General features: G+C 44.3%; 1 protein-coding gene across 26 annotated transcripts in view; it reads left to right on the top strand.

Moving 5' to 3' along the window:
• Positions 1-19,808, top strand: part of NRXN1 (neurexin 1) — a 735,823-nt gene that overhangs the window by 672,978 nt on the left and 43,037 nt on the right. Inside the window, exon 1 of one of the 26 annotated variants that reach the window (XM_054820736.1) lies at positions 6,986-7,254. The exons of 24 other annotated variants lie outside the window; for them this stretch is intronic. In XM_054820736.1, the coding sequence (XP_054676711.1) occupies positions 7,222-7,254 (33 nt within the window). In that variant the 5' untranslated portion in view covers positions 6,986-7,221. Of the gene's footprint in view, positions 1-6,985; positions 7,255-19,808 lie in introns of those variants that run through there. One more of the 26 variants, XM_054820737.1, reaches the window with a different exon arrangement.

The raw sequence follows: 19,808 nt of genomic DNA, 5'->3' as shown, positions 1-19,808 counted from the left end.
GGGCTTCTCCACATTAGGGGATAATGGAAGCATTTACTAACAGCCAAAGAAATTATTTATTAGGATATGAAACCTTTAATTTAGAAGGAAGGTTTCACATTCTCATGTATTTTTTTTTCCCCTTATACTCCCACTCTGCAAAATGTAGCAAGGCCAAAAATTAATGCATTTGCACATCTATTTCTAAGCTATGTGGGGGTGTCTGAAAAGGTATGATTTTGAAGTAGAACGTATAATATACTCATAGCAATCTTCTCTGAACCAACAAGGTTTTAGAAACCCGAAGATACAGATCGATCAAACCCAGTATATTACATTCTCTGCTCTGTTAGTTTTAGATTTAAACTGGTTTATAAATGTTGAAATTGCAACAAGAATTTGCCACCTGCTAAAAACGGCTCTGATGGAGCAGGGCAACATCACATCTGGGGAAAATATGATGGAAGCCAAGACTTCACCTTTCTTTCTGCTCGCCTAACTATCAGGTACAACAGGTTTGCGTCTCATGGTATGCACAGCATCATCCTGTATGCATTTTGATGTCAGCAGCTGCCCCTGTTACAAGGGGGTAAAATCTTTCCTGACCCTGCCAAAGCTGATGAAAGAATCACTTTGAATCAAATTATTTCTGAAATACACAATCATATTGAAACATTTAAGTATCAAATGTTGACAAAAGTATGAAATGGTATAAATAGCTTTATTGTTTACAGAATAGCCTCGTCTGCAGTTGTTGCCAGTTTATTTATTAGTGTGCACACAGATGCGCATTATGTACCCAGAAGGAAAGAACACAAAGACTTTTTTTCTTTATTTTGCTTGTTCTTGTTTGGGGGGAGAAAACGTGATCTCTGACGTGCTGAAGAGCAGAGAGCGAAAGGCAGATGTGGGGCTCTGTCTCCTGGTTCCCCCTCCCAACTTTTGTTTTCGCCCTGTTACAGCTTCTCGTGCATCTTCTGGAAAACACACCTCGGTGTGCTGCTGCGGGCGCTGGAGCTCTTTCTCCCCTCTCCTTTGGATCCTGTTGCTGTCTGCAGGAGGAAAAAAACCTTTATGCAATTTAGAAGTTTACCTCTGCCTTAGCGGCACCGAGCTCGACCCTTTCCCCAGGCTCATCGAACGCCGAGGGCTCGTCCACCCTTCTGAGCCTCTGGAGATAACTCAGGTTCCCTGATAAACCCAGGGCCTGAACCGCCAGCCACTGAGGCGGGAATAGCACCTGTAAAATCGATGGGTGTTGGTTTAAAATAGCAAATCAACGAGATTTAGTCCGTCATTGCGCTGCGCTCCCCTTGCCCCCCTACAAAAGAAGCAGGTGGCCCCATGAGAATCCTCTATGGGAAAGAAAAAAGCGAATTTATTTAGGACTTTGTGACCTTTTCAGAGGCGCAGTCGGTGCAGAAATCAAGGCAGATGACGCCTTTACAAGTCTTTTAGACAGCGGACAGCCAGGTGCAAGTTAAGGCAACCTTGATACTTCGTAGATGGAAACAGGGGGGCAAAACCCCTTCTCCCAGCCAGCAGGGGATAGCGGGGGTGAATGCCATCTGCCTGTCACACCTGGTGCCTTTGTGTAGCCACAGGGGCAAAAGGCATCATTGGGAATAAGTAGACATTGTCATTCGGGATTATTTTTAATTAGCAAAGCGTAGGCATGATACTTCCAAAATTTCAGAATGCTCCACTGAGTTTGTCTCATCTGATCTTTGGGGTTTTTTGGGGGTTTGTTGTTTTTTTTTTTTTTTTTCCCCACTGAAATGTATCATACGCTGTTTCTTTGTGTCTGCTTTTGTAGATAGGATCAGTCTAGGAGCAGAATTTCTTCCTCTTTCTTCTACAGCTGTTCAGCTTTAAACATGCTTCCAATGCTGTTTAATTTTGCCATTTCAAAAATGCTAAGGTTTGCAGTTGTTTACTTTTAATCATCCTTGGGCAGCTTTCAATACAAGTAGCTGCCTACTTCACCCTTCCTAAATCTGTTTCCACGGATCTTCCCATGTAACTTGTCCCCTCCACCCTAGAAGAAGCAAGGAGTACTTTTGACTAAACCAGATCGGTGTGGACAATCAGGTAGTGGTAATATTCGCAAAGGTAAGAAACGAAATTTATGGAGACAATTGAGACAAAATAAATGCGCCCTATATAATTAGCATAAGAGCTGCATATCATCAAGTTTTCCCTGTGTATTATTATGACTCTGCTGACTAACCAGCTGTAGAAGGATTTGGAAAGACCAGAAAAAGGGTAGGGAATAGTAAGTAGGAGGCAATAGGAAATGGAGAATGAAAATATATGTGTGCCCAGCAAAAAGAGTACGTTTCATCTGTTTCTTGGCAGCGCTGGCTTTGGGACTAAAGTCTGCTGGCAGCTGTTAGTTCCAAACAGGTAGGATTGATCTAAATTACAGTTTCTTGAGAGGGTAATTTTTTCCGGCGACAGTTTTTCTGCTTCCATTTGCTTAAAGAAGGAGGAGGATCTTGACCTTTCGAGCAGTGGAAGGCAGTTCTCTTAAAGATTTTCATCACTGTCGAGCTTGTTTTCCTACAATCCGTGGGAACAGAGGTATCTGCAAGCCAGCCTGATGGGCGCCGTTTGGCTGACAGCGTGATGGGAAGGTTCAGACCTCCGGGAAGGAGATTACAGACTTCCTGCCAGAAGGGGGTAATTTTGTCGCAGGTGCAGAGTACACTAAGTGTTACAGAGATGACAGAAAGTGTTGACACTGACATTTATTTCCCATAGTTTGGTAGTTTAGCAGAGTGGAGTCTTGCAGAAGTCTCCAGGGGGAAGGTGAAGATGTCACGCTGATGAAATCCCAAATTCTGTCCCAATTCTCCTGCGAAAAGTGTAAGGCTACCTCCTCAATACCAGCTCTCTCGGGATAGGAATGAATTTGCGTATGAGTAATTACGAAATTAAAACTCACTGTAGACTGCGAATCCACATATGCCCCAGAGTTGCGGAATACGTTTCCCAAGGACAATATCTGGGGGTTTGCAGGTGACCGGGCGTCAGCGGACGGCCACCTCAGCATAAGGGATGTGACCCTCAAGCTGAAATGCCGACTTATTCCCTAAGCTTATATTTAAAACTCACATAACTTTCACGTTCATTAAGAGCGTTAGAAATGGTGGATAATACGTTTCCGCCCGTGGAGTGGCTCTCTATGATCGTAGCCATGTGTGCGCACGGAGGCGTGCGTACGCACTTAGTGATAAACTCCTGTAAACTATCAAGCGCTCTTGGGTTTTCATCACACGAGGTTTAAGTATGCTAGTTGTTCACGCAGAAATTAAGGTATATAAAAAGTCTCACTCTCATTTCAGACCGCTTCATTTGTGCTTGCCCTTAGGTTTTTCTCCAAAAGCGTAAGAACTTAAGGCTTCCACCTCTGTCTGAATTGTAGGTGCATTTTTTTTTTTTGATAAAATGGTATCTGCGAAAGAAAAAGAGGGGGGGGGGGGGCTTTTTTGCTCTTGGGTAGATCTTTTTCCTAGATAAATTACAATAATTTTAACTGCCTGCTCTGTGCAGTAGCGAGGATTTTAATGATGATATGTCTGTACAGTTCTTGTCTAGATAATGAAATATGTAGCATATTTAAATTTACATCAAATCTCAAGTTTGTTTTTTTCTGTTCTTGGTTGTGTATGTTGGATTTTATGTATATTTTTTGTGTAGCTTTTTCAAGCATTACACTGTTACTGCATTTTAGTAACTCTATAGATTTGTCTTTGTGATATTTACCACAATGTCCCTTGCTATGAAATATGTGCTATACTACTCATTTCCTATCTCTCACTGCATCCACAAGCAGGTTTTTAAGCACTATTTTGTATTTCTTTGGCAAAATACATACATTCAGCAAAACTCTCATGTACAGCTTGAGAGTGTGTACTCAAGCAAATTCAGGTTCATTGCCTTTTTGCATTTAGTGTTATTTTTTTGTATCTCTGGCCTTGATTCAACAAAGCACTCAGGAATTTACTTAAATGTAAACTCATGGGTACTTCAGTGTAAAGTCGGCTGCGTTTCTAACTGCTTTGCCCTGCTAAGCCCGTAACACTGACAGCGTCTTCACACTCCGGGTAAAATCAATCCTAACCACGTTGTCCTACTGCATCTCCGTATCACACCATCGCACGTCACAGACATACAGCTGCGTCTCCACGAAAAGCCAAAAAACCCATAATCTGAACTTGGTTAGATGGAGGGGTATTCTCCAAAAGCAGGAATTCCATGAGAAGGTGGTTTTTGCTGGGCACCCAGAATCTGTACGTTGTACCTTTCTGACCTAGCGTGGCTCACAGCCAGCTGCGCTCTGCAGCGTTTCTCCCGGCAATTCCAGGCACGGCTTCCCAAACGGCATCCCATCCTCACAGACATCTGCTCAGCATTGGAGAGGAGTCGGGATCTGCCATCCCTCCTCCATACCATTGCTGTCATTGCTACGTTTGTCCCCTGAATAACAGCACGTGGGACATTACGACAGTCCATTACTGCTAATGGTATTATTGGAGAATCGCACTACCAAAAAATACTGCCCGAAGCAAAATATTGTAGATAATTTAGTCCTGTCTTTCAGGAAGGTGCATGCTGGGGTTAATGAAAGTGTGATTTAGTGAGTGTGAAAGGACCCCGTTGTTTGGACTGCTTGAAATGGTATTTAGTACTCTCATTTAGATAATTTTCTTAATGAAAACAGGAGTGGTTTTCTTACTCGTTTTGTCCCTCAGACGAGCTGCTTTCGTTGAGGACACAGCCCCAACAGGGGTTATTGTCAGGCAACCCAGGAAAACTGATGCGGATGCGGGAAGGGCGGTCAGAGCACAGCTGCCAGCCGTCAGCATTGCCCTTGCTGTCCTCTACCCTGCTCCCTGAGAAGGGATGGCCAAAAAAAAGGCTGGAAGGTTTGACCATTGCCACCCCCACAGCAAAACACTGCGCAAGCGACCGCGTAGTTATAGCCTGATGGTGTCCTCTGCCATCTTCACAAAGGGAAAAGGTGCAGAGTCAACATCTTGGGATTTCTAGGCTGCTCCTCAGAGGGCCAAGAGGTGCTCTGAGTGGAAACGCTGAGAAATTTAAAACTGTGGGAGCTATCAAAATATAACATCCAGCTCCAGGGGACCTTTTAATTTTGCTGGCCCACACTAGAAGAAAGCAAACTTAGAAAAAGATGCGTAGAGCAAGCGCGTATTGTGCCTTCTGCACCATCCACTCGCATGTTGTCTTGAAGGCTGCCAGTCCCAGGGTCAAGCGTCACGTTGTGCCACGAGGCAGGGTGCAAGAGACTCGGGGCAATGACTTTTCTATACTTAGCGCCACGTAGCACAGACAGACGTTTTACAAACAGTAACGCCACTTCCAACAAGCCACGTGGCACTTCTTTCAGCATTAGCTATCTTTTTTCGGATGCGTTACAGCGAAATGAACGTATGCAGGCAGCAGCCCTGCTGCTGTCTAGCTGGGTTGGTATTCTTCACTGGGGAAAAAAAAACCTGCAGACACCTATCACACATGCTTATAACTTAATAACTGAATATTAAAAATCTAGGCACTACGATGCAAGTCTACCAAATATACCGAGCCACACACCTTAGGGTTGAGCCCAGCTCTGTGTTTAGAGGAGGGAGGCGTGTCTCAGACAGAGAAAGTCTTATTAATCCATCTTATTTTCCATGACAAAGTATATCAAGACATAGTATTAGGTTTGTTTTACTGCCACGTGACTTGGCCATTGGCAATAACTTTATAAACATGCCCCACACGCTGCCACTAAGACGGATGCGAGAGGGTAAGGCACGTCAGGGCAACTGTCTCGTCTCTGAGCTCTGGTTAGGGGAACCGCAAAGTTAATTTCACCCGACTTTTTCATATCTCACTTGTCTTTTTCCTTAGCGTAGACATCCATTATTTACAGTAGTTTTGAGGGCTTCTGGAAAAGCCTTGTAAGAGTGAGGTCAGCGCTTGTTAACTTTTAACTCTTGCAACTGTTGGGATTTGGTAAAACTGTTAAAGGAAGGAAAAAAAAATGAAAGAAAAACCTCTTGGTAAGGCAAATCAAAGATTGTATTGTTTTAAAAGCTATCTGTTGAATAGACATTACAGTTGGGAGTTCTTTGGGTTTGTTGACCGGCGTGGCCGAATCGTTTTCAGGGGATGCTGGCTTTGCGGGGGTCGCTCCCAGCACCGCGCTCGCCTCGCAGCGCTGGGTAACTGGTCTGGTTCTCGCCGGTGATGGGCGATGGCAGATGTGCGATGCAGACAGCGTTTCCATATGGCGGCCCAGATGCGCCTCTTGGCCTGTGGCGTACGCGGTGCCCTGCGGAGTGCGGTGGGGTTGGGGGGGGGGGATGCTGAAATGAAGAACGCTCCCATTTTGTGGGGTTTGTGGGCTTCTTCGGTGGCCTCCGGCTTGTTATTCAACTTTTAAAACGGTGGATTAAGGCGCCGAGATGTCACGCGTTGATGTCACACCCCTACCTTCCCGGAGCCACCCCACCGAAATCACGAGATAAAACCCGCCAGTGCGAGGGGGCGGGGGGCATCCGCGCTCCCTCCCTCTCTCTCCCCCCTCCCCACCGCGGCGGGCGGGGCGGTGCCCGCTCCGTTCCGTTCCGTTCCGCAGCGCCGGTCCCGGCGGCACCCCTCCGCTGCACAGCACTCCCCCCCACCCGCTCCTCGGCATGCCCACCCCCCCGCAGCACGGTACCCCCACCGGAGCACGGTACCCCCCACCGGAGCACGGTACCCCCCCCGCAGCACGGCACACACACGCACCCCCCCCCCCCCAGCAGCACAGCACCGCCCCCCGGCGCACGGTACCTCCCCCCGCAGCACCGTACCCCCCCCCCCCCCCCGCAGCACGGCCCCCCCCCCCGCTGCGCGCCGCCCCGCGCGGCCGGGCGCGGCCATTGGCTTGGCGGCGGCACGTGGCGGCGGGCCCCGTCTCTCCCCGCCGCCGCCGCCGCCGCCGCCGCCCGTGTGCCGGGCAGCGATAGGCCGGGCTGATGCGCAGGCAATTTATCATCCTCCTCTCCCGCGGAGGCAGGGAGCGAGCCTGTCACCAGTATTGATTTCAGAGGATGGACTAAATTTCCTAGGATTTCCATTAAGAATTAAGGGGGGGGGGGGAGGAAAGAAAGACAGACAGACAGACAGAAAGAAAGGGGGGGAAAAAAAAAAAAAGCCGTAAGCACGCAGGGTAGCCAGGCAGACATGGATATGAGATGGCACTGTGAAAACTCTCAGGTAGCTTCTTCTCTCACAGGCGATGCAGAGCACAGGCGAAGCACTGCAGCATGCAGGGTTTAAGATACCATTAGTCTGACAGCAAGGAGGAGAAAGGAGAAAGAAAAAAAAAAAAAAGGCATTTGCACCGATTACTGAAAATGACTTTTTTTTTTTTTTAAATTAGAATATGTCTCCTTGGAGATTGCATGTCATTAATATTAAGATCAAATTTCTGCACGATATCTGTTTTAAATATAAAAAAGCTTTTAAATTGTTTTTTGTTTTTTTCTTTTTTCTTTTCTGCTCCAAGAAAATAACGCTTTGGTACCCAGAGCATGGATGCTTCTGCTTTTTCTCTTCTGCTTTTTTAAACAATAGAGATGGTTTTAGCATGTTTGCTACAAATGAGTATAAAGGAAAGGAAAATTGAGAAGAATCAAATAAAAGCATGAATAAAAACTGCTCCAAATAGTTGCCAGGCTGCTTTCTTTTTAATAATCTAGCAATAATTTTGGCTTAAATGATGCTTAAACCCTGACCATGCATGCTTTTCATTTTGGCTCAGAATATGCGTGTATGTGTGTGTACGTGTGTGTGTATTTGTTTTGATTTGGTTTTTTTTCAGTGAACATTTGCACAACTGGAATTCCTGTGAGTTATATGCATGTTTTGATAAGAAAAATTGCATACAAATGAATGATTATATCTGATTGACTAATATTTCCTGATGTATAACGCAAATAAGCTTCATTTTTAAAGGAGTTCATTCTGATCTTTTGGGGGAGGGTAAATCGCTGCATGTTTATGACAATGAAAGTGTTTGTGTATTTTTAAAAGACTGATTGTTTATTTGCTCGTTTCTAACATCAAAGATCAAGGTCTTGCATTTATTTCTTTATTGATTGATTGATTGATTGATTTACCTATCTTTAAATAACAAACCTCCAAAGCATCTAATTTAAAAGAGCATGGGTTATAAAGCTTTCCCTGTTACCCCAAAACAGGCAGAAAGGTATGCGTTTGTGTGAGAGCGCCGAGCTCCCTTGGGGAGGAGTGGGGTCTTTTCTCGCACCTTATTCTCCCCAAGAAGAGTTAAAATGCCGTGGCAGTGTCGCGCCTACGTGCACCATGGGAATTCTGCTGGCAAAGCCAGGGCTGGCACCAGGTGGGACGGGTGTATCGCGATAGTGAGCAAAGACGAAGGAGAGGGCGAGGGTTGCCAAAAGGGGTAAAGGGCTTTTAAAGAGAGCAACCAGCAGCTTCTCTCTGTACGTAAATGCCTGTTTTTCCCTTCGTTAGATAGAAAGTAAAGGGCAAGAGCTTTTCGGATACGTTGTTTCCTTTCCGATGAATCAGAGGATAATAAAGTGGGGGAGATGGTTGTTCAGATTTATCCGGGTTTACAGGTTGTAACCAGGGTGTTGACTTATGCTTTGGGGGGGGGGGCTTTTTTTTCTTGATTGTGAAAAGGTTACCTGCTGAATTGGATCCGAGCTATCTTAATTTTTTTTGACTGCAGTCGTGGGGCTGAGGATCAAAGCTTTGTGCCTTTGGTGCACCGGGTATATTGTGTAATCCTGTTTGCATTTGTTAGCTGGGCTTCCTCAAAGTTCTGCCATTAAGCATTATTTTTTTCATGTATGCATTTAAATGTCTTAATATGCGATTCTATAAAGCAGCTCTCCTCTTACCGCCCTGGACTAATCCGTACCTGGTTTTGCTCTTCCCGTAGCATCTTACCCTTCCAAAAAATATTTTGGGTGGGTGGTAGAGTTTTCCCACGCCAAATGGTTTTGGCCTGTTGGTATCTTAGGCCACTGTTCAAGTTCAGGCTGAAAACTTTACGAATTGAGTTTGTCAGTCCCAGCTCTGTTCCTAATACTCTTCCACATCACCTAGGCATCATATATAATTTGACACAGCTGACAGCATCTACTTAGAAGAAGGTTAGGGCTGAGCCAGAGTGGAAATTGAATTGCCTCTCGACTCCCTAATATTAATGATCCTTCCAGGTCAGCATGGGAGTAATTGCCAGGGCAGCCTGAGGAATTGTCCATTAAACCTGCCTGGATGGTAGCTCACCTGTGGAGACATGCATCCAGATAACATCTACAAAATGAATTCCATTCGCTTAATATAAGGTCTGCTAGAGTTATGAATCATATCTCAAAAACCAACATGTGGTCTCAAGTTTAAAATTAAGTGATTTTTTTTTTGGATATTTTAAGATTGATTATAACTAAGGCTAGGCAGATTTGCCTTAGATCGGTCTGAAAAATGAAGTACACACAAAAATCTGGTTGGTGGTTTTGTCTTGAAGGGCAAGCCTGTATTTCTGTAAAGGTATAGTTTCATCAAAGACCTTATGGCATAAAGCAAGAGAAGAAAAGTTCATGTTGTCCATGTTCTTTAGTCCTTGAGGTATCTGCGCGTTTAAAATAACGCATTAATCAGTCAAAGTTTGTATACACCAGGGCAACCTGATGAGATGGGCAGCTGGACCTTTAAATCCAAAATCAGTATTCAACAGGAATCCAGAGGAGACAAACAGCCTAAGGACAATGTTTAAAAACTCAACTGCACTTTATGTCTTCGAGTAATGCTGATTTAGCAAGAAATCCCAGTCACAGTGCGAGGATTTGTTTTCTGACCTTGTGCATTGGAGATGACATAACAAGTTAAGAGTTGTCAGCATGGCTTTACTGTGAGGAGGAAATGCAGAGGAGGTTCAGCCATCTCTTGTTGCCCTTATGAAAGGTACCCGCGTGGAGAACCAAAGAACACAGGTGCACAGAAAAGACAAAAATACTGATGCTTCAAAATAAAAACCACGTTCCTGTGAACTTGCTTCTGTGCCAGGTAGATGCTTTAACAAAAATACAGTCATGGGCATAGTTTGGTGACACAGGTGAGGGAGTGATCTAACCTGCTGCAATCCAAGTGGGATATATCCTCTGGGAGATCTTGGGCCACCTCCTGTTCATCTGTCCTCTGTCTCTTCACAGCTGCTGAAAATCATAGTGGGTTTTTTTTTTTTTCAGCGGCCATGTAAACTAGGGCAGCTCTGTATCGTGAAAGGATCTCTCACTCTGGTGACACCCCTCTGCCTTGGGTCCCCCATTGCCGCTGCTTACATCAGTCGTTTCCTCTCCTTAGAGCTCTCTGTGTCTTCGCACTGTTCGAGATGGTGTTACAGCTTGGTTGGGTTGTGCGTACCTAAAGAAATCGTCAAATTCAGTCTTAGCCAAGGAGAAGCTTTACAGTTGGAACTTGCTGATAAACAGTAAATGGTTTTCATAACTTTTTGGTTGACACTTTCAATAGCTTAAATATTTTATCATTATTTTTAGTCGTATATATTAATGTAAAGTCTAGTCCTTCTATTTGTTTCAATGTTACTAATTCTTACAAATTAGCTAAGTTTTTTTTTCCAGCTACTAACTGATCAGCTTTTCTGACACAGAAATTAATTTTACACTTGTTTAGCACATTCAGCCAGTAGCAACTCTGGATTTCTGGTTCCCTTGTTCCCTCTTTGTTTCTACATTTCTGACGTGGTTTTTCCATCCATAGGGTAGTTTGTCCTGCTCTTGCAAGCTGCTCTAAGCAGCCAATCCAGGAAGAGTCCAACAAAAGCATGAGAGGTTGCTCTTGTGGGGTAGCTTGAATGACTACAGTATTTTTCTATGCTTTCCTGCATTCCTTCTCTCTTTTTATGTTTGTCTACATCTGAATGGTACTTTATTTTTCCCTGTGGGACACATAATTAGATTTAGCTATATAGTCACACGCAGTTAAGTAGGGCTAATCCTTTGTTTTCAGATCATATCTTGCAATCCTTTTGGGTGAAACTTTGGGTAATACCTCCAATCTAAGTACCATACGGAGGTGAGGCAGAGTAAGGGTCGGGGGCAAAACTTATAGTCAACGGCTTTTTGAAAGGGTGTGGAGTGACTGTACGTCACCAGGCAGCCGATGGAACCCTCGCAGTTACTCATCCGTAGTTCCTCCAAAGAAATACCTGTTGGGACTGTTTCTGTGCAGCCCCTGTGCCGTGGCTGGCTGGTTTTTCATGGAACACTGCAAAGGAGGTCAAATTTTTGTTCTGTGCTCATATATCCAGCTTGCTACTAGCAAGAAATACCGCTTTTTCTTTTTTTTGTTCCTTTTTTTTTTTTTCTCTACTAATGCATTCAACTGCATAAGGGAAAAAATCCATGCAAACTTTAAAAAAAAAAAAGTGGAAAGGCCAGGGATTAGGAAGTATGTTTTGCATGTGCAGGAAAACTGGGCATTGTGGGCACACAGATTAGTCTTGTGCATCCGTGTGGGTGGGTTTCCAAAAAAAAGTGGCTTCAGGGTGAAATTTTGCCAGCGTGGAAGTTTTGTCATTGACTTTAATGTCACTGACATGTTATCGCTGGAAGAAGTCTGAATAGCACAGAGTATGAAGTCCAAGTAAGTGAGGACATATGAATTGATTTCTAAAACCTAGCTATCTCTTGGTTGATTGTTGCTAAAAGTATATCAGAAGTGAAGTGGAAAATGCACGAGATGGTATTTTCCCCAAAAGGATTCATTTTAAATTCCGTCTCATGAACTAAACGATGACTCACCAGCGAAGAGCTGGGAAGCTTTCAGGTGGTAAGGTGTTTCTCACGCAGACAGCCTGTAACACCCAGGACCTTGGAGCACCTTCTGGTTTGAGCCTGGCCGCATGTTTTTGGCACCCATCCAGAAATGGATGCAGCAAGTTGCGGGCTTTAGCACAGAGTAAATTCCATTTCTCGGTCACAATAATGTCAGCGTCTTGTTTGCTGGTTTCTCTAAATTGGCTGCGGTATGGCTGCAAACCGATAAAAACTAAACTACGTAAAGTAAAAAAGTGTTTTCTTGACGTTTCCACAAGTTTTGTATTTGTTTTTTTCTTTCTTGTAGTTCTTCTGATTTCTTTTATTCCCTTTACCTACCTATTTTCAAATCTCCCTTGCTAGTTCACTCTCGCTGTGAGGCCATCACGTATGCTGCTGTTATATTATTCCGCACCGGAGGCTGGGGGAGATGCTTTGCTTTTCTGTGTTGTTCTTTAGTGCTGCTTCACCTTAGCTGTTCAGGGGGTTTGTTGGATTTTCAAAATTTGTCTAGGAGGTTATTTGAGCTGTTAACCAAAACCGGTAAGTCAGCAAAGTTGGTGAGCAAGTTCTGTGTCAGGAAAAGGGTGATTAGAGTCCGGGGCTGCGTGTCTGCATTGTGACCACTACCGGTTTTTACAGCTCCCTCAAAGCAGAATATACACCCGGGGCACAGCTGCATCGAAGAGGTGGAGAATGGCTTTTGGTTTTCACCTGCTTTATCTTGCATGACGAAAGGGTCTTTTAGAAATGTGGTGTCCACAGAGTACATAGAAAATGAGCAAATGTGCATTATTTGTGTGGAGTATGTTGTAACAGTAGAAGCAAAAATGAAGTTTACATGGCCCTTAGGAGTAAAGCATATAAAAATATGCTCATTTGCTTAGTAACAGGGATATGACAGCAAATGAAGAGTCACAATTTTACTTTACATATAACACAGGTATATTTAAATACCGGTATTTAAATGTCAGTAAGGCACCAAAGATGGGGGAGCTGAGGAACGGAGCACAACAGAGTTTGACAAAGAACGAACCTCGGTCGCGTTTCAGAGCAGCAAGGTGGCAGCGAGGAGAGGGTGGGAGACCACGCAGCCAACATCACAGCAGGCCAGTAAAAAAAATCCACTCCGGTAAGCTCCACTCCCAAATGCAAATATGTTCTGCGAGGTTGTGGTCAACGTCAACCGCCGTTTCCTGGGCAAGCTCGCTTCCCCCGGCCCATGCCAGCTTCACAGCGGTTTGCAAAGCCAAGCTAAAAATGTAGCTTGTGGTTTCATAGAGGATGTCCATCTGCACCGAACAGCCTGAGCAGCCCCGGGCCCTCGCCGACAACTGCGTCTGCGGAACTGCCGCATCCCACGTGAGCAGCGGCAACCGATTTCAGCACACGTCGCATCAGTGCCAGAAATAACTCTCCTCTCGTCCTAGGCATAAAGGGCACAGCGCTAGGGCACTGCGCCCTTATTCATCTTTAGGCTTAGCCCCAAGAAACACGGTTTGTGTCCTCTAAATGGGTTTAAACTCAGCCTGGCCCAGTGAGGGATCTCCACAGGAGTCCCCTGGCACGGCCAGTGCGTGTTGGATTGTGGTCGTCTTGTTCCGTTTTGGTTAGGAAGAGACTTTACAGGAGAGACTTTCTGTTACTCCTCTTTCTGTTTATTGAAAGTATTCTAGCTAACTTAACAGACAGGAGGACGTTTCTGCTAACTCTTGCAGGGGTCAGGGCGCAGGAAACAGCTAAGAGAGCATCAGCGTAATTTCTTTCTTTCTGCCTGTATTGTAAGTGCTAAATTGCCAGTTGCATCATTTTTTACCTTACAAAGTAAGACCCCACGCTTTTCCGTAAGCTACACTGACAATTGTTATCTTTACCAGCCCTAACCCTTCGCTTTACCTGTGCAGAAAATTTCTATTGCTGCATAATTCCCCTTTCTGCTGGGGATGCGTAGGGAATAACGTAAGTAAAGTGGTAGCGGAGACGTCTGAAAAGGCTACAAAGGCGACCTTTGCAAAATACTCCTTCAGGGTTACTGGTGATGATGTGTGAGGCAGAAATGATACAGACTGACATTCAAATCTCACTGTTTTTGTGCGGCAGATGGTTACAAAGGAAATAATAGCAACTTTTAAGCCCATAGGAACGTATCCGTCACTTTGTCTAATCTTTGTTTCCTGGCAGTCTAAAATAGGCGAATGAGATGGTCAACCTAGTCCTGAAAAAGTTTGAGACAATTTTCTTGTGTCCAAACAGTCTGCAGTATCTGTTCCCCATTGCTGTGTAGGTGATTTATCTGAAGCAGGAAAGAGCAGCAGCTTTTATGACAGCGGGATCGTTCTTCCAGTGTGCAGCCACCGCACGATGAGGAGCTCTGGCAGCTGATCCGTGACCCTTGCTCCTGCCTTGCATTGTGCCGAGACTGACTTGACTGCTCTAGTAGACTTTATGTTATTCTTTTTATAGCCCGGTATCCATACTGCTTCAGGGATTATAGTCAGTTTTTCAACTGCAGGTATTGTTGTACCTGGAAATAAAGCAACCAAAGGTAACCTGGGTGAATGATCTAAAAATACAGTGGGAAGTGACTAATTCCCATTGAAAGCCTAGCTCAACTGTAATTCATTTCATTTCCAAGAGAAGATTCTCATTTACTGTGATTAATTAGACAGAACCATCTTGAGATTACTAAATAATAAGATGACCCCGGAAAATAACATTATTCCCCTTGAATGAACTATAAGCAGCTTCAGTTGTTTATCAGACTATTAGTGCGAGACATACGCCTGTACTACTGATGAGCTACAGAGAGCAAAATGGAAAGACGTTGCCTTACCCATGTTGATAACTAGAGTAAGAACAGCTGAAGCTGTGGAGAATGTTGGTTAAACAATGTTCTCTCACAACGTGGAAACCAGCATTATTCAGAGCCTGACTAGGGTCTGCAGCTCTTTTAGCCCAGCGCATCCCGATGGGTGAGGGCTTGGTGGTGTGGGTCCCGGGCTTGCTGGCCCCGCTCCCTTGCCAAATCAGTATATGAGTGCAGAATTACCTGTATTCCTAGCTTGAATGTAGAAACTCCTGTTCCTTCATCAATGTCTGGGAACTTCACATTCCTCATTCATTTATGAATACGCCAGATAATTTCTAGGCTTTAGGTGAATTTGAGGATCCAAGCAAGATTTGGGCAAAACAGTTATTAATCACATTATTCTGGTGCTTTGGAGAAAGTTTGTGTCACCATTTAGCTAACCCACATTCAATTCGTGGTGAGCTTTGCAAACTGTCTTTTATTATTTCACAGGGTCTTATACTAAACCTTTAGTGCCATTATATTCAGATATTAAGGATAAATCTTTTCCCATGAATATTCTCTGTCGGGCTTTTCCTCCGGTACGAGTGTCCCAGAACAGCAAATCAATCTAATAGAGGGCATTAGGAATGACAAAGAAATTGTGTCTTGCGTTGAAATTATCCTGAGCGTTAAAGTTGACAGTCTAATAATTAAATATGTTAGAAAATGTCTAATCTTTCTATTTCTTGCATTTTCCAGGTGATATTTGAGTTATTACCCAGATTTAGTGTTTTGCATGTATGCGTATGACCTGAAATAGGTTAATGATTCAGTAAGCTACTTCTTTGGGGTTGGGTGGACTTTTTCTTCCAGTGAAAGTTTGTTAATTTGGAGGTGGCGTTTCTTCCTCCTCTGAATGGTTTTGCATGGATGTATGCTCTGTTGTATTACTGCCGATAACCAGGAGAGGGGAAGGATATTCCTGGAAGAAAGGAAAGGCAGGACTATCCAGCGACCCTTGCAAAATAATGGGGAGTGGGAGTTAAGGAAAACACTACATATGCTGAGTTTTGTCTCCGAGTGGCCTCAGAGGGTGGTCCTACAAGTTAGACACTGCCACCAAATATGGTCCTCGGGTCTGTGGCGATTAGTGAGGTCAGCAGTCAAGAAAAGTATTTTTTTTTCTTTGTAAATCCATATAGACGTAATGGAAATGTTAGTAACTGCGTAAGTTGCTGGATCTGATTTCCACGTGAGCTGTTCTGGCTCTGAAATACCAGAAAGGATGCTCCGGTCAGCAGGTGCTCTCAGTCTCCAAAAAAAGAAGAGGAGTTTCAGCAGGGAACACTACCGTAGCACATGGACGGGGGTGGCATCTGTGATCCAACCGCCAACGCTCCTCCTTGTGCTGGTGGCCTGAGTTTGGGCTGTAAGCGTGGTGTGCGTGCCCAATCCACAATCTCTCCGGCTGAAGGAGCCGGCCAGGTCTGGATGCTGAACTGAGCAAAACTCTGGCTTCATTCCAAGGATCTCTAATTTTATTAGATTGTCTGTATGAAGCAGGTGGCTGACTGGCTACCAAATACATTTTCAGAGTTGAGATTGTAGTCTTTGTCAGGGAAGTTTTGTTTATCTCACACTTCAGAGGTCAAATCAGGAAACAGTGGTGCTCTCCTTACCATCAATTTCATGCAAATTAAAATCTCAAAATAAGAGTCTTGTAACTGTCTCTGCTGCTCTTCTTCTATTTTTTAACCTCATTTACAGTGGAAGACTGAGTGTTACACTCAGATTTCAGAACCAGCACCCCCCCTGAAATGACTTGGAGCAATATTTGCTTCTTGTATCTCTTATTGCTTGCTGGCTGAAAATTCAGAGGGGCACCATTGCATCTGTCCCTACTCCGTTCCTGCTCCTCTGGAATTGCGCATTGGGCCAGTAGCTCATGTGCAGTAATCCCGCTTAGAGCCGTGTCAGTAGAAAGGGGAAGGGATCTCAGTGCAACAGCCTGCCTTCAGTATATTTTTAAAACAAAGCGTCCGATACGCTATAACCATCCATCTGCCACCAGGATCTTGCAAGCCTACCCGCTTTGATTCCTGCCTTTGCACGCCATGCCCGTGAAGAAGACACCCTTCCCAAGGTCACACGCTGGTGTGCTTTTGTGCTTAGAAAACGGATGAAGGGTTATTCAGAACAACAAAGTGAAAAGTCTCTGAAAGGATTCGTCCCTCAGCAGGTACTTTGAATCTTGCGTGCAGCCGTGGGCTACAGCTGTGGAAGTCACAGAGAGTTATAAATTAGCCTTGTGGGGACAGCTAATTGGCAGCTTCTCCTTCAAAACGAGACCCTTTTGTGCAGTGAGTATCTGTGTGTGCCTCTTCATACTCAGGCAGAGTTGTAAAAATATTTGATACGTAATCTCCCATTTTTTTCTGCAGCGATTCAGCTGCGGAGGACAGCTTATGTATTTGAGAATGATCATAGGTAGCTCTGAGCCCTGGTACAAAGGGAAAAGGCTGTAGTTAAGTAATCTGATTTCAGGCAGAGAATCTTCTTTGGACAGACATGCTACCCCTAACCTGAGGATATCGATACCGTCCTCAAGAGCATTCTGTAAAACAGAGTAGTAAACACTGGTTAATGTCTTGGAAGTGGTGGAAGAGAGAATTAAATAAATTGTAAAAGTTAAACCATTTCTTGTATGAGCCAGTGATTGGGAAACCAGCCTTGAAAACTCCTGTAGCCCCTTTAAAAAAAAACAAACCAAAAACCTAAGAAGAATGGGGCATCTTAACCTTCCAGAAAGAGAAAAAAAAAAAATCTTTCCAGACACTTTACAGTTTATTCTTGTGGTGCTTTGAGACATGAGGAGGATACGTGAACACCAGTGCCAAAGAAGCAAGGGTAACACATGGGTGCACAGAGAGAGGATTTGGGCTGCAGTAGGCAACAGGGAAGTTTTATTTTCATCTTGTTCCACATTTATGGAAACTTCACTTCCAGCAAGCACTGCATAGAGCGTAGATGCAGGCAGGCTTTGACCCCATCCATGGGTTACAGCACACGTTCCTTTACGATTACTGTCCATCTCCGTGTCACAGTGAGATTTACTAACATGCAGGATTAAACAGATAAGATCTGGAAAGCACAGGAGTTGTGTTCGTCCCCAGGAAGGGCTGTAGTGATGCTGGAGAGCACTCTTAGACACTGTGTTTTCCCAAAGCCATAACAAGAAAGAAGCTAAGCAGGTGTGGATGGGGCTGGTTTGGGGAGGAGGGAAAGCAGCCTAACTGGTAAGTAGCTGAACATGCAGTTGGTTGATGCCAAAGTTCACCAGAGAAGACAGAGGTAGGACAAGGTGGGATCATTTCAGGTGATGTTCGCATTACATCTGGCATTTATCTCCCACGTGCTGTTGTGCTGCAGGAAGCAATGTTAGAAAAGTTGCCTGATGGGGTATTTCACAAAAGGGAGGTTTCTTCTCTGTGAATAAATGGGCAGCAGAAGAGGCCAGCTTGCTATCACAGCTGAGCATGCAAAAGCTCAAAATAAAGCAACTGAGATCCAAAGTTTCCAATATCAAGAGATCCATTCAACTAGAGAATTGAAAAGATGATGCTCATTAAAAGTGGTTTCTTATATCTGTACGTGTATTTCAACCAGCCATTAGAAGATGCATTAGAAACCGTTTTCAGTGTGTGGCTTCTGAGATGCATCAATAACCATAAGGCATTGGGGGAGAGAGAGTTTGGGGATTTTAAAATGAAGTCAGGTTTTAGCTATGGTTTTACCAGGTTTAATAAAATGGGTATCCCTTCCACTTTGCTCACCCAATGTAGCCTTTAGGAACTGTTTACATTAAATGTGAAAATTATGTGGTAGAACCTGAAATGTGCAACTAGACTGTTGGAGCCCTTAATTTCATAAAGCCCATTTTCCGTGTCAAAATAACATTGCAAAGGAAGTGATGCCAGGTAGACTGGAACATGTATAGCTTAGCAAGGTCTTAAAACCTTTTTGATAAAAGACTTCTTTGTGAAAAAAGGTCTGAAAAGCTTATTACTGTGGGATTTAGGTTTTCTGGATGTGAAGGAGGATAGCGCGTTGGTAGTGTTGCAAAAGCTTTGTGGTATTCTGTGATTAAAGAGCCCTAAAGTGTTAGTCGAAAAGAAAGGAGGAAGTTGGAAGAGAACGAGGCCTGGGCCAGTTTTGCTGCAGGCCATCAACAGATTTACGGTTGGAAGAGCCTATGGAAGCTATATGTCTGTGAGAGTACCTGGAGGAGGTGGCGTTCTGAGGTGTGTGTTGATAATGTGGTCAGGCACAACGCCACAAAACCAGCAGTTGCCAGAAAGAGGAGTGGGTGCTTGCTGATGTTCTGGCATCTGCCTCCATGCTAAAACAGCAGCAGGACTGGGAGTTAAACTGGGAGGGAGTTCGTGGTGCAGGCTGGAGAGCTCTCTGGCGTGAACTTGGCCTTACATAGCAAAACCCTGTGGTGAGGGGAAAAAAACCTTCCCCCCCTCCTTTTTTTTTTTCCGCCTTGGGGAAGTTACAGGTGATGATTTGCTTGCCTAGATCAGTGCTTGCATTTTTTTTTATTGCCTGTTTGCTTTTGGGGAGAGGGAGAGTCTATCAGGTACAAATACTGGCCGTCGAACAAATTTAGCCTTGCTATTTCTAAACCAGAAATAAATGGCTTTGTTGAATCTTCCAGTGTATATAGAAAGAGTGTCCACCCATCACTGGCATGGCAGAAATGTCATAGCCTTTTCCAGCTAGCAAAATTTCAATTCAGTTAAGAGACACCCCTGGCTGAAGGCAGGGAAGTCTAGCTCAAGACACAAATTTTAAACACAAACTCATAGTGGTTCGCTCACCCACAGAGGAACTTATTCATAGTTACCTAAGCTGAAAACCTAAGACTGAAAAAGAATTTCTGGGTCGTAAAGTCCAATCTGTTTCTGAAGTTCTTCTCTAGCGTTACAGTTTGAGATGGGCCTTTCCAGCAGTAGATATGTACTAGAAGCCTTTAGGCAGGAAAAAATGCCCAGCGCTGCTCATTTGGCCCTTTAAATTAGTTGTTTAGGAATGTTGAAGAGTGAACATATTTTTCTATTTTATTTTTCTATCATTTCACTAGGCAT

This window comes from Grus americana, chromosome 3, assembly GCF_028858705.1.
Source record: "Grus americana isolate bGruAme1 chromosome 3, bGruAme1.mat, whole genome shotgun sequence".
Lineage (NCBI taxonomy): Eukaryota > Metazoa > Chordata > Aves > Gruiformes > Gruidae > Grus > Grus americana.
The sequence above is the reverse complement of the archived record's forward strand: the minus strand, read 5'-3'. Positions and strand labels throughout refer to the sequence as shown.